Genomic DNA, 25843 nt, shown 5'->3' with positions numbered 1-25843 from the left:
AACAGACTAGAAAAGATGGGTCAAAGATGTAATACATTTATTCTAAAAACCAGTGGACATTTCAAAATGAAATGCGCAAGAATATTCAAATATACTAAAGCACAGATATTGGTTCACAATAATGCCTTCTGAATTAGAGGTTACTATGGCGTGCCTCCGACTTACAAGTTGTTTACTGTATTTGCACAACAGTTGTCGTTTATTTGCTTTATATATTTTTTTTTCATAGTTTAGAATTAGTGTGTTATGCATTTTATATGTATATTATTATGCCCATGTTTTTACATTTTTGCCTTAACTGTTTTCTCATAAGAAGCGATGATTGCTTTAAAGACTGTCTTATTTTTATCCACATTAATTAATTCGTTTCCCCTGGTGACCTCATTGTACATCTTAGCCAGGTTATAGATTGAAAATTAGCCCATGATTTTGTACAGCAGCTGCTTACTTAAAAATGTTCCAAAACATTTAGTACATAAGGCTGCTCCATTACACACGATGTACAGTATTGTTCTGTTTCTTTCAGCTGTTATCTGTCCTGCACCAAATGCACCCTCACATGGATCATATGACCCTCAAAAGGATGAATACACATTCTTAGATGCTATAACCTTTTCATGTGATAAGGGTTTATCACTTGCTGGTGAATCTTCAGCATCCTGCACAGCTAATGGATCATGGAGTTATACTTCTCCTACATGCATAGGTTAGAAATGTTACATTATTTTACCGCAAATGTTACATTTTCTGAAAATATAGCATTAAATGACTTAACACGCTTTTTTTTTTTTGGTTTGGTTCATCTAGATCAGGGGTAGCCAACTCCAGTCCTTGAGAGCTACCAACAGTTCATGTTTTCCAGACCACCTAGCAGGTGCCCAGGTGCATTCTTTACTAAACTGCCAAATTACAAAAGATCCACAGTTAGATAATTATTTAACTTGGAATTCTGTGACGAGACCTGGGAAATGTTAGCTGCTGGTAGCTCTTAAGGACTGGAGTTGGCTACCCCTGATCTAGATGTTAATGTATTATGAAATGGCTTACTACAGTTTTTAGTTGTGTGCTGAGGGGACATTTTAATTTTGAAGTTCAAAAAATTGGATGTGACATGAGCGCATACAGTTATCTTAATATAACTTGTTATTTAATAGAATGCCTTCAGATCCTATTCTGCCATACAGTAGTGCCTATGGTAGCTGCTGTTTTTGACTTGTTCTAAAAACATAATAACCTTGTAATTGCATAGTATAGTAATGCCAATGGATACCTGTTGTTCATAACGGGCATGGCCCCAATGTATGGATGAAACCCTGCATGGCAACAGTGTGGCTAACCATGTAAAATGCAGCAGAGCTGTATTCTGAGTACATTTATAAAGCATCATCTGCTGCACTGCACTCTGGTCCAGCCTAGCAACAAGAAGCCAGAAGCTGTCAATCTCAACCCATACAAACAGGTTTCCAATAGACCGGATGTGAAATACACAAAGTTGTAGATACAGAAACGCTTTAGGTGCCAATTTGCCTCCTAATTAATGTGCCAAAAGCAGGAACTCTTTAGATGAATTCTCCTATAGAATCAGTCAAAATGCGATGCATTGGCCTTCATTTCAGATCTTTTTGCAGATCTTAAATCTTTCGAAACTATCTAGCAGTTGCCAAGAGGATTTGACTGCAACTTGAATGCCACTCATTTTCCATCCCAACCTCCCTACCGTGTGAGAATGTGAATTCGATCAATGTCCTATATCAAACTTAATGCAAGCTGTGCAGCAGCTCTGTCGGCTACCCTGTTTTTTTTACAGGCCCTGGAAAAGCTTTTAAGTCTAATCCGAGTGGTCATTTTGAACTGTTCATCATCATTATCTGGTGATTGACACGTACAAACAGAGACTTTTCCCTCACTGGTACGATAGCCGATAGAACTGCACGATGGTGCATCAAGATAAGATTCTCTTTTTCTTCTTTTCTCAAGCTTGGACATTGGGCATTTCCCTTCCCTTCAAAGATTCTTTTCTCGTTAATAGTAGTTGATCGATCAATCCTGTCCATGCACGTTTGTCTGGCATTGCGTTGATCGGTCAGGAAATCACGCTCAATGCGATCAATTACACCGGTCAACACCAATTTTGAGTCTGGGTTCTGCATATCTGATTTTTATTTCTTCCATGTTATTAATTAACGAAAAAAATTACTTTTACCCGATAGTTTGCTTTGTAGCCATCAGAATGAAATTACAGATTTTAAGAAAATGTCCTTACTTTCATACCTTTTTTTTATTGTATGTAAAAATAGAACAAACTTTTGTTATGAATTTGAATTTTATTTACAAACCCAAATTTTAAAACAAACTACTGTAACAGAATATATAAAAATGTTTAGAAATTAATATTTTTCGTATTTCTTCTGTGACTGGAAAGTATTAGCCCCCAAATATAATCCCCCATCATACTCTCATTGTATTGCCCCTGATAACGATGTTCAAAGTTAATCATATCCTGTTGAAAATGTTTACCTTGCTCTTCCAAATTGGCACCCATGTTATCTTTAAAGTGGTTGAAGTGAGCGTGCAACCTATGTAAAATAGTAATGATCATTGTAAAAGGCACAAAAGCATAGTTTTTACAAAAAAAACTAAGGTTTTGTTTATTTTTCTATTTATAGATTCAGAAAACAGTTATTTAAAATAAACAACAACAAAAAAGTTTTTTGGTTTAATGTGTTATTGTTTTTCATTTGTCCAAATCGACACATTTTTCATGGCAATCTAATAGTCTATTCACCTGTTCCTTCTAAGTATCCAGCTTGATTTTAATATTTTGTTTTTCTTATCCAGATCAGAGGAGTGCTTAGATTTATGGGCACTGTAATTTTTGTTCAAGTCCTGGACATAATTATATTATTTTAGGATTACCTGTTTTCTGCGACAATTTCCTACCACATGAAGTGCTCCAGATATTGTCATTTCTCACAAATATGGTCACATACAGCTGTGACAGACTCGCTACGATTCTTTCCATCAAGTTTTCTTTACTTTTCTGTGTAAACAAGAATTAAATATCGAACTATGTCAAGGTTTGTCTGAAGCATAGTGTCAGACAGCTGCTGAGGTGCACCAATCACCTCTGCTGTTTGGTGAGATTCATTGTCAGAATTATTCAGACTTTGAGCCAATGAGAAATGGAATCTGAGGTGTATGCTCAAAAATAGGGTAATTCATCTACGGATGAATCAACAATGAAAACAAAACAGATGAGGATAAAAGCCCAAAGCAGGATCGAAAGAGTACGCAGTTAAGACAAACTAATTTGACCTGAGATCAAAGAAGCGACCGAGCGTAACGTATTACGATGAAATTAGAGTTTACGTGAATTGATTAAGTCGTTACAGCCAGAAGAGTAAGCAATAGTCTGCTCAGAAAGCGGGCATTCAAGCATGCACGTGGAGGCAGTAATGAGGCGGAGTTGAGGAGGGGGACCCCCCCCCTCCCTGCTCCCCCATTGCATCTCCCTCCCCCCCTTACCCTATTGCATTTTCTCATGGGTGCCTAGCATGAACATGCACTGCGAGCGGTCGACCGTCAGTGCCGAAAGAGGGGGTGTAGTATACTTTTACAACAGGGTTTGGATTGAGTAAAAGTTTAAATTTTATATTTTCTAGTTGATTCCTTTTGCCTTGACTTGCAATATTTGACCACATTTCATTGAAATTAGAAAACTTTCATGTTTTTGATATATACGCAAACTTTGAGGCAATAATAGCAGACTGAAGCTGTCATCCCATGAGTCCCATCTTTTGACACATTAATTAGGAGGCAATTTGACACCTTTGGCACCTATAGTGTTTCTGTATCTGCAACTTTGATGTTTTTTTCACTTCGGCCTAGTGTGCACCCCAAACTTATTCAAAGCTGCAGCACAGCCTTTATTGCTCTTAGGGGCCATTTTTCTTTTACTGTACTTGAAATCTTTGAACACCCAGAGCAGATTTCAGATGCAGTGTAAACAGTGTGCAGCAAGGTACATTTATGGCTCTATCTAACTTCTGCTCATACTATACTGTACTGTATGTGCTGGAAATCCAGAGCACTCTCTGGTTGACTTTTTAGAACCAGCTTTTACACTTCGGGGTACGTTATTTCTGTCTGGAAACTACTCCTGTGTATTCGGACCTCATGGTTGTGTTAGTCCATACCAGGACAAAATTTTCATTAAAGGCTGGTTACCACCTTTCACTCCTAAACCTCATTTGTGCAATTTTCATGACTGTACTGGAGAACATGATCTCAGACTTCAAGTGGGTCCATCATGCACAGTGTCACTACAATGAGCAGATTTCACTCCTTTTTGAAATGGAACAAGATACCACAGTACAATAAGCTCATCAGTCTGTCATAGGAGAATGTTTCTCATTTGGTGTTTGAGAGGAAATCACCTTAGTTTAGATGTTTGAAAATCCTCCAAGCTCCATACCGGTTGTCCAGATTGTGTGTTTGCATACAGGGAAATTAATTTTTGAAAGGATGGTGTTTTGCACTGATTTCCCTGTGCAGTACGTGACCATTCTTACAGGCATTTTCTGGATGTTCCTTTACAGAACAAAGAAAATGTGTCTTTGGAATTCGCTATTTTCCTTTAATCTGAACATGAAGGGGTAAATTTGCTGTCAATCATTTTCTGTGATGCAGTGGAGAAATGATAAACCAAATCTGATTGCTTGCTTTTTTGCAACATCACCTCTTTACATTTTTAGAGGCTTTAATGAATATACCAGAGTCTTTTTTGCACTTGTTTTATGTTTAAGAGGATAGTCTTTCCTCCTCATTTGTTCCTCTCCTCTCTGCTGTGGGGTTTTGTTAAACAGAATTGACAAGCCCCCAGCAGGAATGGTGCATAGGGGGAGGAGCGTGGTAAAAAAATGTTAGATTCTTTAGTGCCTGCACTTATCTTGTACCCATTCGACCCCAATGTGACCCCAATGTATTTCCAACTTAAGATATTGTATCTGTTGTAAACGGCTATTTATGCCATCATTGCTAGATCTTTGTACATTTCAATAAAATAACCGTAGTGTCAGCTTTAACACTCTATTTGCTCTGTCAGGCACCATTTAGTGCCCGCTGGCATCCAAAGCACTTTATTTACCCCCATATAGGTTAGGAGCAGAGTTAGCCTTTTATTATATAGGATTTATTTTAGATGTTCTATGATAAGGTTGCCACTTTAGTTAATCGTAATGCTATCTACGTAATACATCTATTATGTTAACAATTCTCTTTATTTTATGATTTATAATTAATTGCCTTTCTCAAACACATTTTTCATAGCGGTTCAATGCTCTGATCCATATGTTCCACATTCAAGGAGGTTGTCTGGATTTATAGGACCTTATTCTCTCAATTCTGCTGTGATATTTGAGTGTGAGAATAGTTACGTCATGAATGGATCCAGTTCTATCACTTGCAGGATTACCAGTCAGTGGGAGCCGGAAGTCCCAGAGTGTCTGAGTAAGTATTCCTCTTAATCCGTCATATTTCTTTGTTGGCTCATGCTAATGACAGAAGGCAAGTTTTGTATGTATGATCCCACTTGTAAAGATTGTGTTTTATATTCTAATGTGCCTCTCCAGAGCTATTTTAGGGTGATCTTCTGTCCCCAGAGTAAAAGATAATACTGAACCAGTGCTGGCTGTACCAATATAGGAAAATGTATATTAATAATACAGATGGAGCCGGCGTTGTCTTTGTAGGGGATGGCGGCAGAATCGCCAGCCGCCATCCCCCGCCAGCCGCCATATGCTCTGCGAAAGGGGACGCGCGCACACGAGATGTGTGCGCGTCCACTTCCGACGGCGATTCCCCCGGGTCCCCGCTGGCTTGCCGGCGGTCACCCAGGGTCCCCAACGCCTCCCCGCACCCCCCACGCCTCCCCTAACCCTGTCCGTCTCCCTGAAGCGGAGACGGACAGGGTTCCTGTCGCCCCGCCGCCTGGAAACTGAGACGCGCGTGAGACGCACGCGCGTCTCAGTCAGATGGACGCCGGGCTGCTGGCGGATCGCCAGCGGAGACAGTCTGGCGATTCGCCAGCAAGAGGGAGCCCGGCTCCATCTGTATGTAAGAAGGTTTCAATTTTAGTCCAAAAATACATTTTTAATACACCATTAACTAGACAAATATAAAAGTTTAGATACATCACAAAGATGATTAATGACACATTGTATAATTGCTACTATATCAAGGATGCTCATATGTTAACTACAAAGGAAATCTCCAAATAAATAAGCTACACGATTGTTACCAGGTAGCAGTCCCAAGTGTGGAGAGTAAATGTCCACAGGTTCTTTCTGTAGGGATGGTCGGTAAACCTTGGTGGCTGAATATAAGGGTGACGCCAGAAGGATCCTCCAAATGGTTAATGGTGGAAAATGTCGATAGGAGAGAGAGCAAAAAGTCAGCATAGGCTAAATTTACATTTTTCATTCAGAAAAAAAAAACAACAACAATATAGAGTACAGATTGTTTTCCAGGTCTCCTCACAGAATTACAAGTGAAATAATTAGCTCCACCTTTGGATCTTTTAAAATGTGCACCTGCCGGGTGACCTAGAAAATGTGAACTGTGTGGGGACCTGAAGACCGAATTTGAGAACCCCTGATATAGACAATTCATCTTAAGCTGGTTACACTGGGCGATTCCCATGGATGCTGACATAGTTAAATATATTGTTCTCCTGTGGCACAGAAGAACGATATAATGCATGGTTCATGATTTCGGTCAGGGACATTACACCCTACTGCACTCGCTCCGTACACACACATATCTCTAGTAACTATTTGCAGAATGAATTGCAGCTGTGACAGCAATAAAAGAAAGAAAAACCATCATTAAAATAAGCAAATAAAAATCAGAAGTCTACAGTATATGTCAAATATGGTCAAATTCAATTATTCACAAGAGAACCACATTTAAAACCTTTAATTCTATAAAGAATTGTCAGATATTAGAAGAAGGCTAGATTCTTATTGGAGATCAGGGTCCAGTCATGTGACCTGGATATATTAGGCACATAGTTTCATAGCGTAGGCTCTATGGTTTCCAGACCAATAATGGTTATGGTGAAGTGACTGATCACGGTCCAGCTGCTGGATGTGCAGTCACATGACTGGATGTGGTTGTTGTGGTGTCAGAGCCGCACAAAGATCCCCAACGTGCTGCGTTTTGGCTGTTGTGATCGTCGCTGGGATTCCTGTGCAGGTGGACGTGCTTGCTTGGGATTGATATCTATTGATATCTATAGGATAACATATAAAGTCAGTTTTTATGAAACTGTGTGCCTAACATATCAGAGTCACATGGACCCTGAGCACATGACTTGAGATCTCCTGTCATGGACTCACAAACAAATAGATCATTCTGTCCTGAAGAAGCTGGAGGTTTTATCCCAGAGAAACGCATTGAGCCTGAACTTGACTTTCTGACACCATTTACTCCTGAAGATTGCTTTTCTGCAACTACACTTACTGGACATCTAAGGACAAAGCTTTCTCTCCTATAGACATTTTCCATTACTCATTTGGAGGATCCTTCTGGCGTCACCCTTATATTCAGCCACCCAGGTTTACCGACCATCCCTAAAAAAAGAATCTGTGGACACTCACTCTCAACACTTGGTACGGCCACCTGGTAACATTCGTGTAGCTTATATATTTGGAGATCTCCTTTCCAGTTAACACATGCGCATTCTTGATATAGTAGTAATTATACAATGTGTCATTAATCAGCCTTTCCAAGTGGCTGGCACTCTCATTTTCAATAAAATTATAGCTGTGGTGACATTCCTTAAGAGGGCCAAGGAGTGGTCCAATGTAGATATAGAAAGAGCGTGATAGGAGTCACTCACCAGTCTTGCAGATAAAACAGAATTTTAATCAGGCAGCATGGCAAAAAGGGGGTTGGTCGACATATCGGTCCACCTCTGGGACCTTTGTCAATAAATATATATATATATATATATATATATATATATATATATATATATATATATATATATATATATATATATATATATATATATATATATATATATATATATATATATATATATATATATATATATGTATCCCCAATATTCCAATTCGCGCTAGAGCCTATTTGACAAAATATTTTTACAAAGTGATAAATATTTGTATGTATGGCAGCCTCACCACTAAGTTCCCTGAGGGAAAGGGAACGTACAATACCCAATGTCTTTACCCAATAGTGGTATGGCGCCTATAGTAAAGTCCAAATGCAAAATTTGCAAATTCCGTATCGAGTGAAGTAATACAGATGGTCTTTTCCAATATTTTTGTTTATTTTTCTTCACAGGATAGTCGGATAAAAAACGCTTGTAGCCAATCCCAACGCGTTTCGTCTCATAGAGACTTCATCAGGGGAAATACAATAATCTTGTGGTCGTGATTTTTGTGACAAATGTAGAATACTGTCTTCATTAAACATTAATTATCCGGAATTGGTTAATTATATAAGACATGATATCTTAGACCTAGAATATGAATATAAATTAATATCCTGCTGGTAGGTTAATATATAACCAATTAGTGTGACCTGGAATGGAACAGATCTTAATTTCTGTCGACCCCCTTTTTTTTTTTTTTTTTTTTTTATATATATTGGAGTGGGTAATCCTTGCCTATAAAATTTGCAGGTATTGGAAATCCTGTCAGCCTCCTTTAAATCATGCTAAAAATTGATTTTCCTAAAAACGAGGATGGTGAATCTTCATCCAAAATAAAAATATATAGATCTCCAAAGAGACTCCTGTGTGCTTCAGAGAGCGTTTCTGCTAGCCTCTCTGAAGCACACAGGAGTCTCTTTGGAGATCTATATATTTTTATTTTGGATGAAGATTCACCATCCTCGTTTTTAGGAAAATCAATTTTTAGCATGATTTAAAGGAGGCTGACAGGATTTCCAATACCTGCAAATTTTATAGGCAAGGATTACCCACTCCAATATATATAAAAAAAAAAAAAAAAAAAAAAAAAAGGGGGTCGACAGAAATTAAGATCTGTTCCATTCCAGGTCACACTAATTGGTTATATATTAACCTACCAGCAGGATATTAATTTATATTCATATTCTAGGTCTAAGATATCATGTCTTATATAATTAACCAATTCCGGATAATTAATGTTTAATGAAGACAGTATTCTACATTTGTCACAAAAATCACGACCACAAGATTATTGTATTTCCCCTGATGAAGTCTCTATGAGACGAAACGCGTTGGGATTGGCTACAAGCGTTTTTTATCCGACTATCCTGTGAAGAAAAATAAACAAAAATATTGGAAAAGACCATCTGTATTACTTCACTCGATACGGAATTTGCAAATTTTGCATTTGGACTTTACTATAGGCGCCATACCACTATTGGGTAAAGATATATATATATATATATATATATATATATATATATATATATATATATATATATATATATATATATATATATATATATATATATATATATATATATATATATATATATATATATATACATACAACTTGCATCTGGCACTCCTGTTGTTTCTTGTTGCAAACGTTGCCGGGTGCCTCCAAAGGTACTGTATATCATGGGGGATGCTGCGGCACTCTCGGTCTTAAATGAAATAATCACACTGTACTCAAGTGTCTCTTCAATGTTTCGGTCTTTATTTTACAAGACCTTCATTCCTGATGAAGGTCTTGTAAAATAAAGACCGAAACGTTGAAGAGACACTTGAGTACAGTGTGATTATTTCATTTAAGACCGAGTGTGCCGCAGCATCCCCCATGATATATATATATCTGATGGTGTCCGACACTCCTCTCTCCTGGGAATAACTTGCTGGGGTGCCCCCTGGATACCCCTAGCGTGGTCTGTATACGGTAGGTAATCAGTGGCACTCCTCAGGCTTGATGAAAGATAACATTCCTTTATTGTCGCCTATGGCGTTTCGGGGAAGAGTTCCCCCGTTTTCAAGGGCACAGGATACAATGACATGATGTGCGTACAACATATATACAGGTGTCTCTCAATACAAGCAACTAAGACAATTAAAAACATTACGGTGCTCACCTGTCCGGCGCCGCCGCTCAGCTTGGATCTCCACATGCCGGAATCCATGTGTTGCTGACAATCTGCATGAGACAGGGGTGCCGGTCAGTGACGTCACCACAATGCCGTTGCCAGGTGACCGCTGTAAACAAATAGAAAATAATTTCATGAGCGTACCTGGTCTGGGCTGGACATTGTGATAAAATACATGAATATATACAATTTAAAATAATATATGTCTATCGGAGCCATATAACAAGAAACTGGAAAGAGAAAGGATTGTCTCTTTGCTGGCGCACTAAGAAGAAAAGAAGATAAATTTGTTTAAAATATACCTTTTATTATTTATTAAAAAGGGAAAATTGTTTACGTGAAGTATTCCTAATGAGAATTGAATAAAATAAGTATTAAATTACAGCTGTGTGTTATTTCGTATATTTAATTCTACAATGGTCTCAAATGCTGATGTGAGTAAGTATCCTGTCCTCTTAATTTACAGTTGTATCCAAAATCTTTTTTTATTTTCACTTTATTTTGGAAACCTTGTTCCTTTTCGCTTTATTTACTAAGGATTGGATACATTGACTTTTGTAGCTGCTGCTAAAGATAGACAGGATATCTGGACTATTCTGTATTGTGATGTTTTCACAGTAAATTGTCCTTAGTTCTCATACAGCAAATGCACATGATATTGGTCTCAAAACCTAGATGTTGGAGACCTTCTTTGTAAGTAGCAGATGCCTCATTACAGGTCTCTTTTCACTGATAGGTGGATTCCCTTATATTTCTAGGGAGGAGTCGTAATGTGCACTTCAATTTGTGTACAGTATGTTTGAACACTGTACATATGGTGATCAATCACCAAATTACCTGTGTATGATTATACAGGCAGGCGGAGTCTGGGTTGATTGTTGTGGCTAGTCAGATATATGGTTATATTATACGGCCATATACTGTAGTGCTTATTATAGCCAGATACCCTATCATCCAATTCAGTGACCATTATGTTAGCCGCTGTCATTAATCCCAAACAATGTATGTGGTTTGTTGCTGCTTATCAGGCAACGTCTAAATTGGCTAATGCGGCCAAGTCAAATAATTTGTGTGCCAGATAATTGGACAGACACTGCTATCTCTGGTAGAATATACGCTGTTGTGGATTTCTCCAAAAACTAGCCGGTATGGTGTAGTTACTGTCTCCAATAACTTGCTCCCCTCAATTCTTGGGGGATATAGCAATTACACACCCCGGTAAGGACATTTATATAATGATTTAACAGGCAGGGAGTGTGTAAGATCATTGTTGCTGCTAATTTACGTATAGTTATTAGGCAGCTAGATAGTTTATACCCAGGTCACTTAAATGTGCAAAATTTTCATAGACTGCACATACATTTCAGCAATCAATGGACCCCATGAGATAATTGAATTAACATATAATAGCTGAGAGAAGAATATTAATTGCAAACTAACACAAATGGTGTGCGGTTTTCTCATATGATAATATTCAGTCCGGAAACTTATGTGATAAATATATAGGCGTGAGGCTTGTAATATTGCCACCAGTCATTTGTAATATTGCTCAGCTATATGATATTACTGCGACCACGTTGTTTAGGCAGTAATATTTATAAGCTGTATATGTCACTGCCGGACTCGGGTTTATATGGTGATTAAATATACAGCCCACTGATTACATATATTGTTATTCAGTGAGCGGTTATAACGTAGCTGAAAGCTGTGCAGATTTGTTCAGCGTTTATTCACATTGATCAGTATCACTGATCATGCGGCTTCTCTGTCGGTCTTAGTAACAATCATTGCCGTCAGACTAGCCGCATATTAGCCGGGTGTATCAGCAGCATGTCTAATGGTTGCTGCCATTTATCACTGCGCTTCTCCAATGTCTATTGGTTCACGGGGAGGTAAGGAGACCTTGTGCTGCTCTCAGGTAGCGTGCACACTACTCGATTCTCTTATTGCTATTCACAACTTAAGCTAGGTTGAGCTGAGACACATTATATATACATCATTTCATTTTGCATTTTTTAAACACACACAGCACCGTTTCAGACGCTGTGTGTGTTTAAAAAATGCAAAATGAAATGATGTATATATAATGTGTCTCAGCTCAACCTAGCTTAAGTTGTGAATAGCAATAAGAGAATCGAGTAGTGTGCATGCTACCTGACAGCAGGCAGCAGCACACTACTTGGAACACTTGCTCACTGCAGTTTAGAATAATTAGTTGTTTTTACTGCCCTCTTGTGCTTACTGCTGGTATTATCCTAATCTTAAATTATTTTACTTGAAAACTACTAGAGGCAAGTGCTTGCTGCTTGGATCCCTAGGTGAGCAAACATCCCCACACCAAAGGGATTTTTTCCAAAAAATATTTGGTCACTAACCCCAGAAGTCTATGGCTTGGGAAATTTAACCTGTGGATTTGACCTGTGGATCTAACTAGTCTATGGATCCAATACGGTTGTATTTATAATTGGATATGCTCCCAACTGAGCCCTAGGAGAAATTCCACCGCATTTATATAGAGGTTCTTCTAAAGAAATGTACTACTCCATTCAATATTCCTTTTCAAATAAGGTTCTATCTGGGCCAAAAAACTCATTGGGCCAGCACAGATATTCCTATCTGTCCACTATCAAAAATGACCTGACTTTGAAGGGTACTAAATGTCGTATTCTTAATAAGAGATCACAAACCCCTGATGAAGCTTCTTATCGAGGCGAAACGTGTTGAGTACTGATCACGGTTTTTAAATAAATATAAAAATTTCTTCAAAAGCACTACTTCAGAAGTTTATTAGATTTTATTGTTTTACTGTGTATGTTATATGGACATTACAAGAATAGGGCGCTGAAGACACTATTGATATATCTATCTATCTATCTATATATATATATATATATATATATATAGATATAGATAGATATATATATATATATATATATATATATATATATATATATATATATATATATATCTAAAAGAAGGAAGAAGTGGGCGCTCCAATAGTGTATTACCACTTAATTTTTAAAAGGTTTTTATTGGTATAAAACAGAACAAACAGATGGGGTCACGTACCGCAGCATGCGGCTGTTACCTGCCGCTGGCTTCACAGCATGAACCGAGTACTCCGTACTCACAAAAGTAGGAGAGGTTACACTCCACACTCAGGTCCGTTACAGCTCCACAGAGATGCTAGGCCACGCCCCTACGCGTTTCGTCACACCGGACTTCGTCAGAGGGCTGGCCTAGCGTCAGACAGATTCCTCTTACATGGTGTCTGTACAAGTGTAACCAATCATTACACTGATTATCCCTTTGGGCTATGTGTCAGATGTTCTGACCACTTTAAAACAAGAGAGGTAGAGAAAAGGTAGGTCACAATGAGTGGCCTGAGGGGCGCCTGAGCGGAGTTGTTTTGCTGGAGCTGCGGTCTCGGGACTTGGGAAGTCTGACCCAAGGAATGGTACACTGGAAAAAAGGGGGGGGTTTGAGACCGCGCTCGCTAAGAAGCATGCAACAGGTGTACTCTCCCAGTACAAACACCTTTGGCATCCCTACATAGGACGATTATCTGGAGACCTTATAGGAACGGATAAAGGACACTACTACGGCTGGACTGTGGGTGAATATCCTTGCTCTCTGCATTTACTTGTGGTACCCCCAATCTTTTTAATTGATTTATTTTATCATACTTTTTTTTAATATGTATTATTTATAATAAATGTTTTAACTACACCTGTTGCATGCTTCTTAGCGAGCGCAGTCTCAAACCCCCCCCCCCCTTTTTCCAGTTAAAACAAGAGAGACCAATTCTCCTGTTGGCAACAATTCTTACAATAAGTTGCAAAATATAAAATTATTCAATAAAAAATCGCAATAAAAAATACCGCAATAAAAAATACATATAAAATAACATACATACATACATACATAAAATATACAGTACATATGCATATCTCACATCGATACAAAACGATCTTTAAAAGTAATCTTTCTTTTTTTTTTTTTAAACATGAGAAATCATCTCCATAGGAATAATGGAATACATCGGTACAACAATAATTAATACATACTATAGTGATATCCTATCCGAAAAAAGCAGCAAAAATGAAAAAAGCATCACTATACAACCGTAATAATAGTGACACATATATAAAATATATGTGTCACTATTATTACGGTTGTATAGTGATGCTTTTTTTCATTTTTGCTGCTTTTTTCGGATATGATATCACTATAGTATGTATTAATTATTGTTGTACCGATGTATTCCATTATTCCTATGGAGATGATTTCTCATGGTTTTTTTTAAAAATAGAAAGATTACTTTTAAAGATTGTTTTGTATTGATGTGAGATATGCATATGTACTGTATATTTTATGTATGTAATTTTATATGTATTTTTTATTGCGGTATTTTTTATTGAATAATTTTATATGTTGCAACTTATTGTAAGAATTGTTGTCAACAGGAGAATTGGTCTCTCTTGTTTAAAAGTGGTCAGAACATCTGACACATAGCCCAAAGGGATAATCAGTGTAATGATCTGTTACACCTGTACAGACACCATGTAAGAGGAATCTGTCTGATGCTAGGCCAGCCCTCTGACGAAGTCCGTTGTGACGAAACGTGTAGGGGCGTGGCCTAGCATCTCTGCGAAGCTTGTGTCTGTGGAGCTGTAACGGAGCTGAGTGTGGAGTGTAACCTCTCCTACTTTTGTGAGTACGGAGTACTCTGTTCATGCTGTGAAGCCAGCTGCAGATAAATGCTGCATGCTGCGGTACGTGACCCCATCTGTTTGTTCTGTTTTATACCAATAAAAACCTTTTAAAAATTAAGTGGTAATACACTATTGGAGCGCCCACTTCTTCCTTCTTTTAGATACAATTGACCCAGTGGATTCGGGAACTATATAAAGTGGAGCAGCCGGCTTAGAAAACAAGCATAAGTGATTACCCATTTAAAGGAACTCTCACTACAGGTAGAAGGAATTAAGACACCTGACTCTTTGTTGCATACAGGAATTACACCCTGTCGGACTGGTATCATTTTGATCTTTTCGATCTTTATACTATTTGAATATTTATCTTTGCGCATTGTCATTTATCTATCTATATATATATATATATATATATATATATATATATATATATATATATATATATATATATATATATATATATATATATATATATATATATATATATATATATATATATATAGGGTTGTATTCTCTCCTAACCCTGTTTGTGCAAGGATACTTGAGAAGAAGAAGCGGCACTCCGACGGATTGGTTTCAGGTGTATATTTAGAATGACTTTACAGCATGATAGACAACGTTTCAAGACCAGTGCGGTCTTTTCATCAGGTCGTGCATACAGTGCAAAAAATAGTAGTAAACAGTGATATATATATAATTGGTGAAAAGCATATCAAGGTATATTTTCCTCAAAGTATACTGTAGATGACATCACAATTTCATGATTAAAACAACATTTTAATCCAAAAATATCAGGAGACCTAAGAAAACTGGAAACACAATGTCCAAGTAAAAGGCATTGAAGTATCACTATAAATCTAAAAAGACTGGAGGGAGCACAATTGTGGCCAGGAATGGATGAGAAAGTGTGTGTGGCGGGGAGGGAAGCCAGACCTTGTGATAAAGAAGAAAGATCCAGCAGGATTAAAACATGTTGGCCTTTTAAGGGAGCTCTTTTTTGAACCATCTTCCACCCAGGTGTGGATGTTTAAGATATGTCCATCAAGGAACAAGATAGGCATTCCAGACCTTCTTTATCAGTTTTAGGTGGGTATTCAATCTTTGTCGACCTCCCGCAGCCATCTCCCGATGGGGGAGATGGCTGCGGGGCCCTATTCAATGCTGTCTTCCCCGACAGCATTGAACAGGGTTTCTCCGCAGGACGAGCCCGACATCACAAGTTGTCGGGCTCGTTCTGCCGAGAAAAGCCGGAAATAGGCGAGCTCCCGGCCGGAGCTTGTCTATTTCCATCATCAACTCGCGGCCACGCCCTCTTCTCGCCGCTCCGCGGCCGGGACATTGAATCCCGACTGCCGAGCTCCAGGCGAGCTGACCGAGAACGGGACAGGGGCACGGCTGTCGCGCTAGCTCGACAGCCGTGCCCCTGACATTGAATACCCCCCTTAATTTCCCTACTTTCTCATCCATTCCTGGCCACAATTGTGCTCCCTCCAGCCTTTTTATTGTGATATTTCATTGCTTTTTACTTGGACACATTGGGCCAAATGTAAGAGGGTGTGAGAATCAGACCTATAAAATAAAAACCTATTTTTTTTAAAGCAGCAATCAATTACTTGGCACATTCAACCATTTTTTTTCATTGTAAATGATTGCCGTTTAAAAATTTTTTTTATCACTTTCTAAGTCTAACATCCTATTACATTTGGCCCATTGTGTTTAATTTTTGGATTAAAACATTGTTTTTATTATGAAATTGTGATCACCTATAAAATATATAATTTATTAGTGGTGGGAGGATCAGATACCTTTTACATGCAGATTACCACATCTTTTTCCTGTGAGTGTGTAGACACCATTGCAAAGATACCTGTTTATGTGATTATTTATACATATTCAATTGTGAGTCTGGGTATGCAAGAGTACTTTAATTCAAGTGAGAGCCTCATCTGTATATTACCCTTACTACCTATGAATTGATACCTGGTGGTGAAGGTCTATCAATCAACACCCGTTTCTACTTTCCCCCTCCTCTAGAAAGAAACCACTTGGGGGCTTTTTTTTTTTTTTATAATGTTGTTTTTGTTTTATTTTTGTTTTACATGCTTGCTGTTTGAAGATTCATCAATGACTCATTTATTACCCTGTAAAAGTTTTCATCTCCAGGGAAGTAATTCATTAGCGATCGTTCATTTATGTTGAATTTACAGTTGAAATACTTGAGATGGCTATTGACTCGCACAGATTATGTCATTGATCTAAACCCCCCCAAAATGCTATGGACAATGTGTAGGCCCAAAACACTGGTACCACAATGTGCAATCGTTTTTACGTCTTCCTCCATCTTGGAGCTGAAATGGTCCAATGGTCTTCACTGAAATTTCAGTTCACAATATTGGAATTATGTGAAGTGTTGGACCACTTTTATTTGGCGCTCCTAAAAGGCGGCGTAGTCATCCTCTACTTTATGGAGAGGTAAATTATGAAACCAAAACATGAAAACCAGAACCAGATGATGCTCTTGCGACCAGTATGCTGATGACTGAGGCAAGATCTAGTTACCATACTATAGAACAACTGGCATATTTTTTGTGTTCCAGTTTTCATTGCTATAGCCAGGTAAGCTATAAATCCAGTTTAGTAAAGTCTATCTGTTTATTTGCAATATAGGTGCTATAAGAAATAATGTTACACTGCTGTATAATATAAGATTATTGTAAGTGACCAAACTGCTCATTGCTTTCTAACATCTTTCTCCAACCTTCTATTGTACAGTGAGCAAATAATGATCCCGAGAACGTTGCATTGTGGAGGGAGGTTATGTACATTAGTCACTTCTTCCTTGAGTGAAAATATTAACATTACTCCTGTCTTTTGCTCCATTGCATTTCTCTGTTTTTGTTAGTAATTTTATTATTGTACTGTAAAGCCTGCTGAGCTGCGGTTTCTTTCTCAGCTGTGTGTCCTCCTCCTCCTAATATTCCTTATGCGGACCTTGATGAACGTTTTGCCCACCTCCCCAACTACTTTGATGGTACGACTGTGCAGTACAATTGCAAAGAAGGTTTTGAACGTGATCAGAATAAACTAAATAATATATCATGCGAAAACGGACGCTGGATTATGGCTGACAATTTCTGTATACGTAAGTACACCTATATAAATAACTGATGTTCTGCTTGTGTGTAAATAAGCTATGTTTTATAATGAAAAAAGTGCACTTTACTCTTTACGTACAGGTAAATCATGTGGTGATCCTGGGCACGTACTGAATGCGAATAGGATTGCTCCAGATTTCCTGTATGGTTCCAGAGCAATCTATACATGTAATGAAGGGTAGGTTTTATCCAATAGGGAAATACAGTACCACACTGCAATATGTTAACTTATTTTTATTGTTTTGTTTAAATATGCAAAACAGGAAAACTATGACCTACAGCTAAAGAAGACCATATAGAAATATCAGGGTGGCAGTAAAGGATGGTGTAAGTAAGAGAAGGAAAAGCACACAAGGGAAGAGGGTCCTGCTAGTAAGAGCTTACATTCTAAAGGGGAGAGGCAAGTGGTCAGGAGTGACACAGATACAGTGAACGTGGATCAGACTGTGTAATTGTCCATAGTGTAATGCCCCATTCCAAAATTATACTGCAGTATGTGTTGCCATATGTAACATACTGGTTTGCAATACAGTAAAGAATGAGGTGTGAAGTGGTCTCACTCTCTCTACCTAAAAGTACAGTAGTAAGAGGCATCTGCAGTGTAAAGATGATTCACACTGCAGGCTTGTTTCAGTACTGTGTTTGGCTGCTGCATCATACCGTAGCATGTTGTACTGTATAATGATGCACACTCAGTCACATGATAATGTGTCTGTAATAAACTTCTAAATCTCTGATTTTAGCTATCCTGCTCCTAGAACAGTTTATATATAAAAAAAGGTGTAGTAAAAGTAGTAATCTGATTGCTATCCACTGCCACTTTTACTCTTTAGAAAGATAGGGCTAATTTAAATGGTATAAGCCAATCAATAACAGGTTAAACATAGATTATCTGACCCCTGATGGTCTGGAACGTCCTTTGAATCGCAAAAGCAAAGTCTTTCTCTAATGGGAAAAACTATGTGCACTGCAGGTTGGGCAGATGTAAGATTTGGGTGGGATATGTTCAAACTGAAATCTAAATTGTAGTGTAAGAACAGCCAGTATTTTATGCTGCAGAGTAACAAAATAATTTACCCAATTTTGAAGGCCCCATACACTAGTCCAGGCATGTCCAACGTTGGCCCTCCAGATGTTGTGAAACTACACATCCCAGCATGCTTTGCCACAGTTTTGCTATTAGAGAATGCTAAAACTATTGCAAAGCATGCTGGGATGTATAGTTTCAAAACATCTGGAGGGCCAACATTGGACATGCCTGCACTAGTCCGACTTCTCTGAGGTAGAAGTAGGACCTGATTACCCTTGAACTCCCCTGGCAGCTCCCCGTGTTTAAATACATGCCAGTTTTCACCTAATTCATCGGAATCGTGTGAAATCTGAAATTGCAGTAGGTTATGGGGACCGTAACTCTCTACACATGTTACATTTGCCCCATCTGCAGTGCACATGGTTTTGCCCATCAGAAAAATATTTAGCTTTTGCAATCCATACTAAATCAGGTCCTAATGCGGCATACACACAGGGTAACTGGATCCCTATTTGTAAGCGATTTGACAAGATCGCTTAGAAATAAGGCACAGATCGCTCCTTGTTTAGGCCCCCCTGGGACGGTGATGCACGGTCCCCCACGTCGCCATTGCTAGATTAATACTGCATGCACTATAATGCGGCATACACACTCTGCGATTGTATCTCTATTTCTGAATGATGTGTCTAGATCGATTAGAAATTAAGCATGGATCGCTCCGTGTGTAGGCACCCCAGCGAAGGTGATTCACAGGCCCGCGCGTGGCCATCACCATGCTAGATTTGTACTGCATGCCCTATAAATCTAGTCCACACCAGTATTCTTTCACCAGAGAACACTGGCCATGCCTGATTGCTCAGCACACATCGCTGGTGCTGAGCAGTATTGCTTAGCAAGAGGCACGCATCGCTCCGTGTGTACAGGGCTTAAATCTAGTCATCGGCAGTGTTCTCTCACCAGAGAAAACTATCCGAAAGTTCTTATATTTCCTATTTATACAAGGTTTCGCTACGCTCTTCAGAAAATCATGGTTTTTGAGTGGCTATGCGTCGATGTCCCTTGTCACAGTTATACTGTACATGTAGTTTGAGTACCTGTTAGGTTTATTTACCTTATAATGAAATTCTATTAAGACTCTGAGATGGCTGCTTTGCATGCAGTTTAGATTTTTCTGCTGCCTTGTAATAATGGAACCATTCTCAGTTGGATGAACCAATACCCTATACCTCCACCTCTGAGAGCAAGCATTTGTCCCAGCTGCAACCTGTTTGCAGGAATTCTCTACATTGCCCCGTTCTAGTGGCCATATAGTCACAAGTAGAGATGCTGCTCCGTTTCATGTAGTTCTCAAATGCTTGTTCCTGCTGAAAGTTGCTAGATCATGAAGCAAACTTACATTTAACTCTGACTCAGTACATGCGCATTGTGAGTATTGCTCTAATCCAGATGTTGAGGAACTACACATCCCAGGATGCTTTGCATTGGTTTTGCTATGTTGCCATGCTGAAACTGATGGAAGGCATGCTGGGATGTGTAGTTCCTCAACATCTGGAGGGCCGCAATTGCCCAGCCCTGCTCTAATCATTTATACATTTTTAAAATGTGTATATTTTTCACTTCAGCTATGTGAGGACTTCTGCAGCAAGCTATAGTGATTGTCAAGCTGATGGAACTTGGAGTAAAGCAGCTGTTGTTTGTACAGGTGATTAGCTTTTATTTTCTTGAAGCGGAACCACTTAGGCCGGAATCGGTTAGCTGCAGATTGAATTGCACAGTGCGTTCTCCCAGTTAAAATGCTGAAATACGGATCTTCAGACAGCTCTGATGTCACCATTTAACATTTATTTGTGCTCACAGCCAAGCTGCGGCCACTGGAATCTCCCTCCTTTTATTTATTTTTTAATAAACAAAATATATTTATTTTCCAACACGTCAGCTAGTTATGCCCCTTTCAGACCGCACTTAAAAACCGGTATTTTGCAGATTTTTAACCGTTTTAAAACGGTAATCCGTGCGGTCTGAAAGGTGCAGGACCACTTTACCGTTTGCTGCTTTTCTGAAATGGTACAGTTTTAGTGTAAAGTTGTTAATTACAGGTTGATTATCCCTTATCCAAAATGCTCAGGGCCAGAAGCATTTTGGATAATGGATTATTCTGTATTTCTGAATATTTTTATATTTTAATGAGGCATTTTGAGGACTGAACCCATGTTTGAACACTAAATGCATTTATGTTGTATAAACACATAAAACAGATCTATTTTATTTGCATGAAACACTGTTTATGTCACTATCTCAGACACTGAATTTGAATGCTAAGCAATCATTATCTATCACATATTTAGTGCCAGTTACCAATATCCGGATAAGGGATACACAGTCTGTACTTAATTAGCATCGATTGGACTCTCTCTAGTAGACTGGTTGTAAACACTCGTCATGTTTTATTGTACAGCATAATATTGCAACATATGTGCCAATATGTGTTTGTATGTATTGATTCCCAATCTCGATCCTTTAGGCACCCTAAAGGTCCATACACATTGGGCGACTTTGAGCTGAAAGCAGCTCAGTTTTGTTGTTTTAGCTGCTTTCAGCTCATAAGCAGCCCAGTGTGTACGGGGCAGCGATGAGTGATGCTGCGTGCTCCCGCATCATCGATGGCAGTCGATGCTCATCTGCTGGCATTACCAGCAGATGAGAAACCAGGTGGATGGCTTTCCATAGCCTCCTGTTATAGTCTAGCCCCTGTGAACATCTATAATGCTATAATGTATAAATTACTGAACTAATGTTTTTCTTTGTCTCAGCGGTGTGTGGTTCACCTCCCGAACTCCCTCTTGCAGAGCTTGACAAAAGCTTTGCCAACCTACCCAACTACTTCAATGGTACGACTGTGCATTACAATTGCAAACCAGGGTACATACATGATGCTAATAAATCAAACACTATAACTTGCTCGGACAAAACCTGGTCCAAGATTAACGAGTTCTGTTTACGTAAGTACAGTTTGTCGTCTTTTGCTAAGGTATGTTTTTGTTAGTAAAAATGCATAACTCAAGTAAATTTTAATCCTTCCTTACAGGTAAATCATGTGGCGATCCAGGGGAAATACCAAATGCTAACAGGTTTGCTCCAGACTTCCTGTTTGGCTCCAGAGCAAACTATACGTGCATAAAGGGGTAGGCTGCATTTACTGGAGAATTAATACTTTGCAATAGTCTGTTTTGCAACTTTTTTTTTTTTTTTACATGTTTGTTGGGGCTAATTCCGTTAATAAAAGATCTCATTGTAGTTCTACACGTTACACCAATAAACATTGCTCTTATTTGCTCACAGTGCAAGAACAAGACATCTATTGCATGGGGCTACAAGAGGACTTCATTGAGTATCATAATGTGTTACTAAGTAATGAGCAGCAACATCAGATTATTAGTATATTGAATAACAAAAAAGGACATTTTAAACCTTTACATATATGTAGATCATTCATTAACGTTCATCTAAGAAAACTTTTCTCTTTATATAAATTAATGTGTAAGTTCCAGCTGCTCATCCAGTGCTGTGTTTTTCTCTCTTCTTTACAGTATACCCTAGCTCAGGCCTTGATAACTAGCACCATGCTACTTTGTGGATCTTTCAAAATCTATACTACCAATACTCACATGATAGACTGATAACTGCTGAGGTTGCAGCACACACGTCGGTCGTTCTTTTTTTTTTTTTTTTGTCAATTACTCTACCAGTATTACAGTGAAACCACTGGTTTGGATAAATGGATTGCATGGGCAATATGTGCACATATATATCTGACTTTAGTGGTGAGCAGACCCAAAGAGAAATCCTTAATAAAGTAGACTGTTATTGGGTGCCAAACCATGTTAACACATAAGCCTGGGAACTTTTCCTGAATGCTATACAGGTATGTGTCCAATAACAGGGTAACTTGCATGGTGAGAGAAAGGGCTGTAATTTAATAGCCCTGGGCGTTAAAGCATGAGGCTACCACCCTTCGAGTGATGGTAGGTAGATATTTATAGTGTATATTAACACTTTGCTCTGATTACTGATGACACTATAGTTTTGGTTAAGGTATAGATGATAGACCGTGTCTAGATTGGCCACTAATGGTTGATAGTGACTAGGTCGAGAATGGTAGATATACCCTAGGTCAACATTGACATGCGAAACAAGCTTTAGGTCAACGATGGCTAAAATTGATTCTCCAGCTGTTGTTGAACTACACATCCCAGCATGCCCTGCATCAGTTTTACTATTGGCCATACTAAAAAACGGATGCAGGGCATGCGGTGTAGTTCAACAACAGCTGGAGTGTCAAGGTTAGCCATCACTGCTTTAGGTCGGCATGGACATGTTCAACTTGAATAAAGTAGACATGAGTTTTTCATTTTTTGGGTGTCTATGTTGACATGGACACCGTATGTGTACCTCGTCTCTTGGCATGGCTTGCTGCACTCCCCCTGCTTCAGTCGCAGTGCTTCACTGCACATGGCACACTACTATCTAAGTGGGCACAGAGTAAGAAAATAATAGTGTGCCATGTGCAGTGAAGCACTGTGACTGAAGCATGGCGAGTGCAGCAAGCCATGCCAAGAGACGTGGTACACATACGGTGTCCATGTCAACATAGACACCCAAAAAATGAAAAACTCATGTCGACTTTATGCATGTGTCCCCCTTCTGTTAATATCGACCTAGGGTATATTGATCATTCTTAGGTGCCGACTTAGTCACTGTCAACAATTAGTGGTCCACCTAGACATTGTCGACCCAGGAACCGCATACCATAGTTTTTGCCATGCTTTGCATTGGCTGTTATCATTCATTGCATATATGTATCCCAAAACACTCTAAAATTGTATTGCATAGATAATTTTTTTTAGCATTAATAAATATTATCACTGTGAGTTACTGTGTCTATAATTTTGTTTTATTTTATGTGTTTTTTCACTTCAGGTATGCAATGCCTACAGAGACATACAGAGAATGCCAGGCGGATGGGACTTGGAGCAGAGCAGGTCTTGTTTGTACAGGTGGTTGTTGTTTTTGTATTAATGCTGAATTTAATTATTAAACCACTGTTCTCCTGGCTGTGTGTATTTTTTGAGGGCTGATGCAGAGTTGGACGCCGTTGCATCCCAAATCGCCCACGTAAAATGTGCGAACTACAAAAGACGCAGTTAAAATAGTTGCAAGATTTGTGCGGGTCGGCGTCCTTAACCTATTATAGGCTACATACTTCGAACCATGTTTTTTACCAATTGTTTAAAACAGCAAATTATGCATTTTTTTCTATCAATAAGAAAACGTATAAGCATTCTTTAATATGTCAGACAAAATTCTACATCCCATGTACAAAAGCTAAAATAAATGCTTCACACCCACACCGTTCCAAACAAAACATATGAACAAGCAACAAAGAAAGTGTCTCTTCATTTTAGCTGTGCTTTTAAAAGAGGTTAACCACAAGCCATTCTTTGTTGATGGTGATTGTCGGTATAGATAGGTATTTATGGATCGGTTTATTATTTAATATTGTCACATTTGCAAACATGAACAGAACTCAACCTGAATAATTCCTCACTTTAATCAGGAACTTATACATTTGGAATTTGGCAGACATTTAGAATATCATCTAACATTGGTGATTAATATTGTTTACATTTGTATTTTGTACATTTAGAACTATACACAGCAATGTAACAATCATAGGGAGAGCATTTTATCATTCATAATTTTTTGTGAACCTGGAATTTCAGTTTAAAGAAAAGACTATGGGCTAGATTGTTTAGATCGCAAAATGTTAATGTTTTGCCCTTTTTACATTGCTAAGAAGTTTGGTCATACCCAGGACTTGGACACAGGAGTGACCCAGCATTTGCCCCAGGCCAGATCAGATCAGGTTTTTCCTTGGTGCCTTCAGGAAAGGGAACCCTTTTAAGGAGCAGGGCCTTTGGCCCCGATTTTAACTTAATTTTTATTTTTACTTTCGCTTTTAAAAGGGCGGCTCATAGCACTACTAGTGCTGTATAGAAGCCGCCCTGCATCTGCTGGGGGATTTCTTTTCTACATGTTCAGCCTCCCCAGTGTCTTCCAGGCACCGAGAGCAGCCGCTAGCAATGGAGAGAGGCAAGCAGCTACCAGTTTGCGGGTAGCCGACTCGGCGGCACGCCGCAAGGTGTCCTGGGACCATGGTCTTGCGAGAGCGTGTCCCAGATGTGATTTAGCATGCTGGGTGCATGTTCTTTAAAGTGTTTTTTTTGTAAAATGATTTGTTTGTGATTTTATATATGTGTGTCTATTGAAGGATTTTGTTATCCGATATCTAGGAATCACGACACTGAGGTTAATATAATTTACAAGTAAAGATATACAATTTAACTATTGAACGGATATTAATTATCCAATTGTGTTCAATCATGTGGTTTGATAGTGTGTCTTAATATCTTTTAAATGATATTAATAAAAATGATATACTAGTAATAAGAGTGCCCCCAAATCAATGAGAGTTCTTGTTTCTCCTGTCCTGCTTGAATGATAATCCACTCTCTGGGGAGCACCTCCACAAAACCAACTGGTTCATTTCTACTGTCTGATACATAAAATTGTGGATTATATATAATCTCTGCCTAATCTAAATTTGCACTGCAGCATCTTTGTGCATGTGTGTCACCCCATTTTCCCTTTCCCTTCTTTAATTAAAGCGAAGCTTAAGATATTTACTAAATTACTATGGAACATTTTATGGAATACGGTCAAAATCCTGGCATTCGACATCAGAAGACCGA

The 25843-nt window shown here is 38.6% G+C and overlaps 1 protein-coding gene across 6 annotated transcripts in view; it reads left to right on the top strand.

Moving 5' to 3' along the window:
- The window catches only part of LOC146060047 (zona pellucida sperm-binding protein 3 receptor-like), a 101945-nt gene that overhangs the window by 60133 nt on the left and 15969 nt on the right, over positions 1–25843 (top strand). For all 6 annotated transcript variants that reach the window (XM_083172844.1, XM_083172843.1, XM_083172841.1 and 3 more), the window contains exons 6-13: positions 527–706; positions 5329–5508; positions 17803–17991; positions 18086–18182; positions 20657–20736; positions 21845–22033; positions 22120–22216; positions 24012–24088. In XM_083172844.1, coding sequence (XP_083028970.1) covers positions 527–706; positions 5329–5508; positions 17803–17991; positions 18086–18182; positions 20657–20736; positions 21845–22033; positions 22120–22216; positions 24012–24088 — 1089 coding nt within the window. The remainder of the gene's footprint in view (positions 1–526; positions 707–5328; positions 5509–17802; positions 17992–18085; positions 18183–20656; positions 20737–21844; positions 22034–22119; positions 22217–24011; positions 24089–25843) is intronic.

Source organism: Crinia signifera, chromosome 2, assembly GCF_055691185.1.
Source record: "Crinia signifera chromosome 2, ASM5569118v1, whole genome shotgun sequence".
Classification (NCBI taxonomy): domain Eukaryota; kingdom Metazoa; phylum Chordata; class Amphibia; order Anura; family Myobatrachidae; genus Crinia; species Crinia signifera.
Note: the sequence above shows the minus strand (reverse complement) of the source record. Positions and strands in the feature narration are given on the sequence as shown.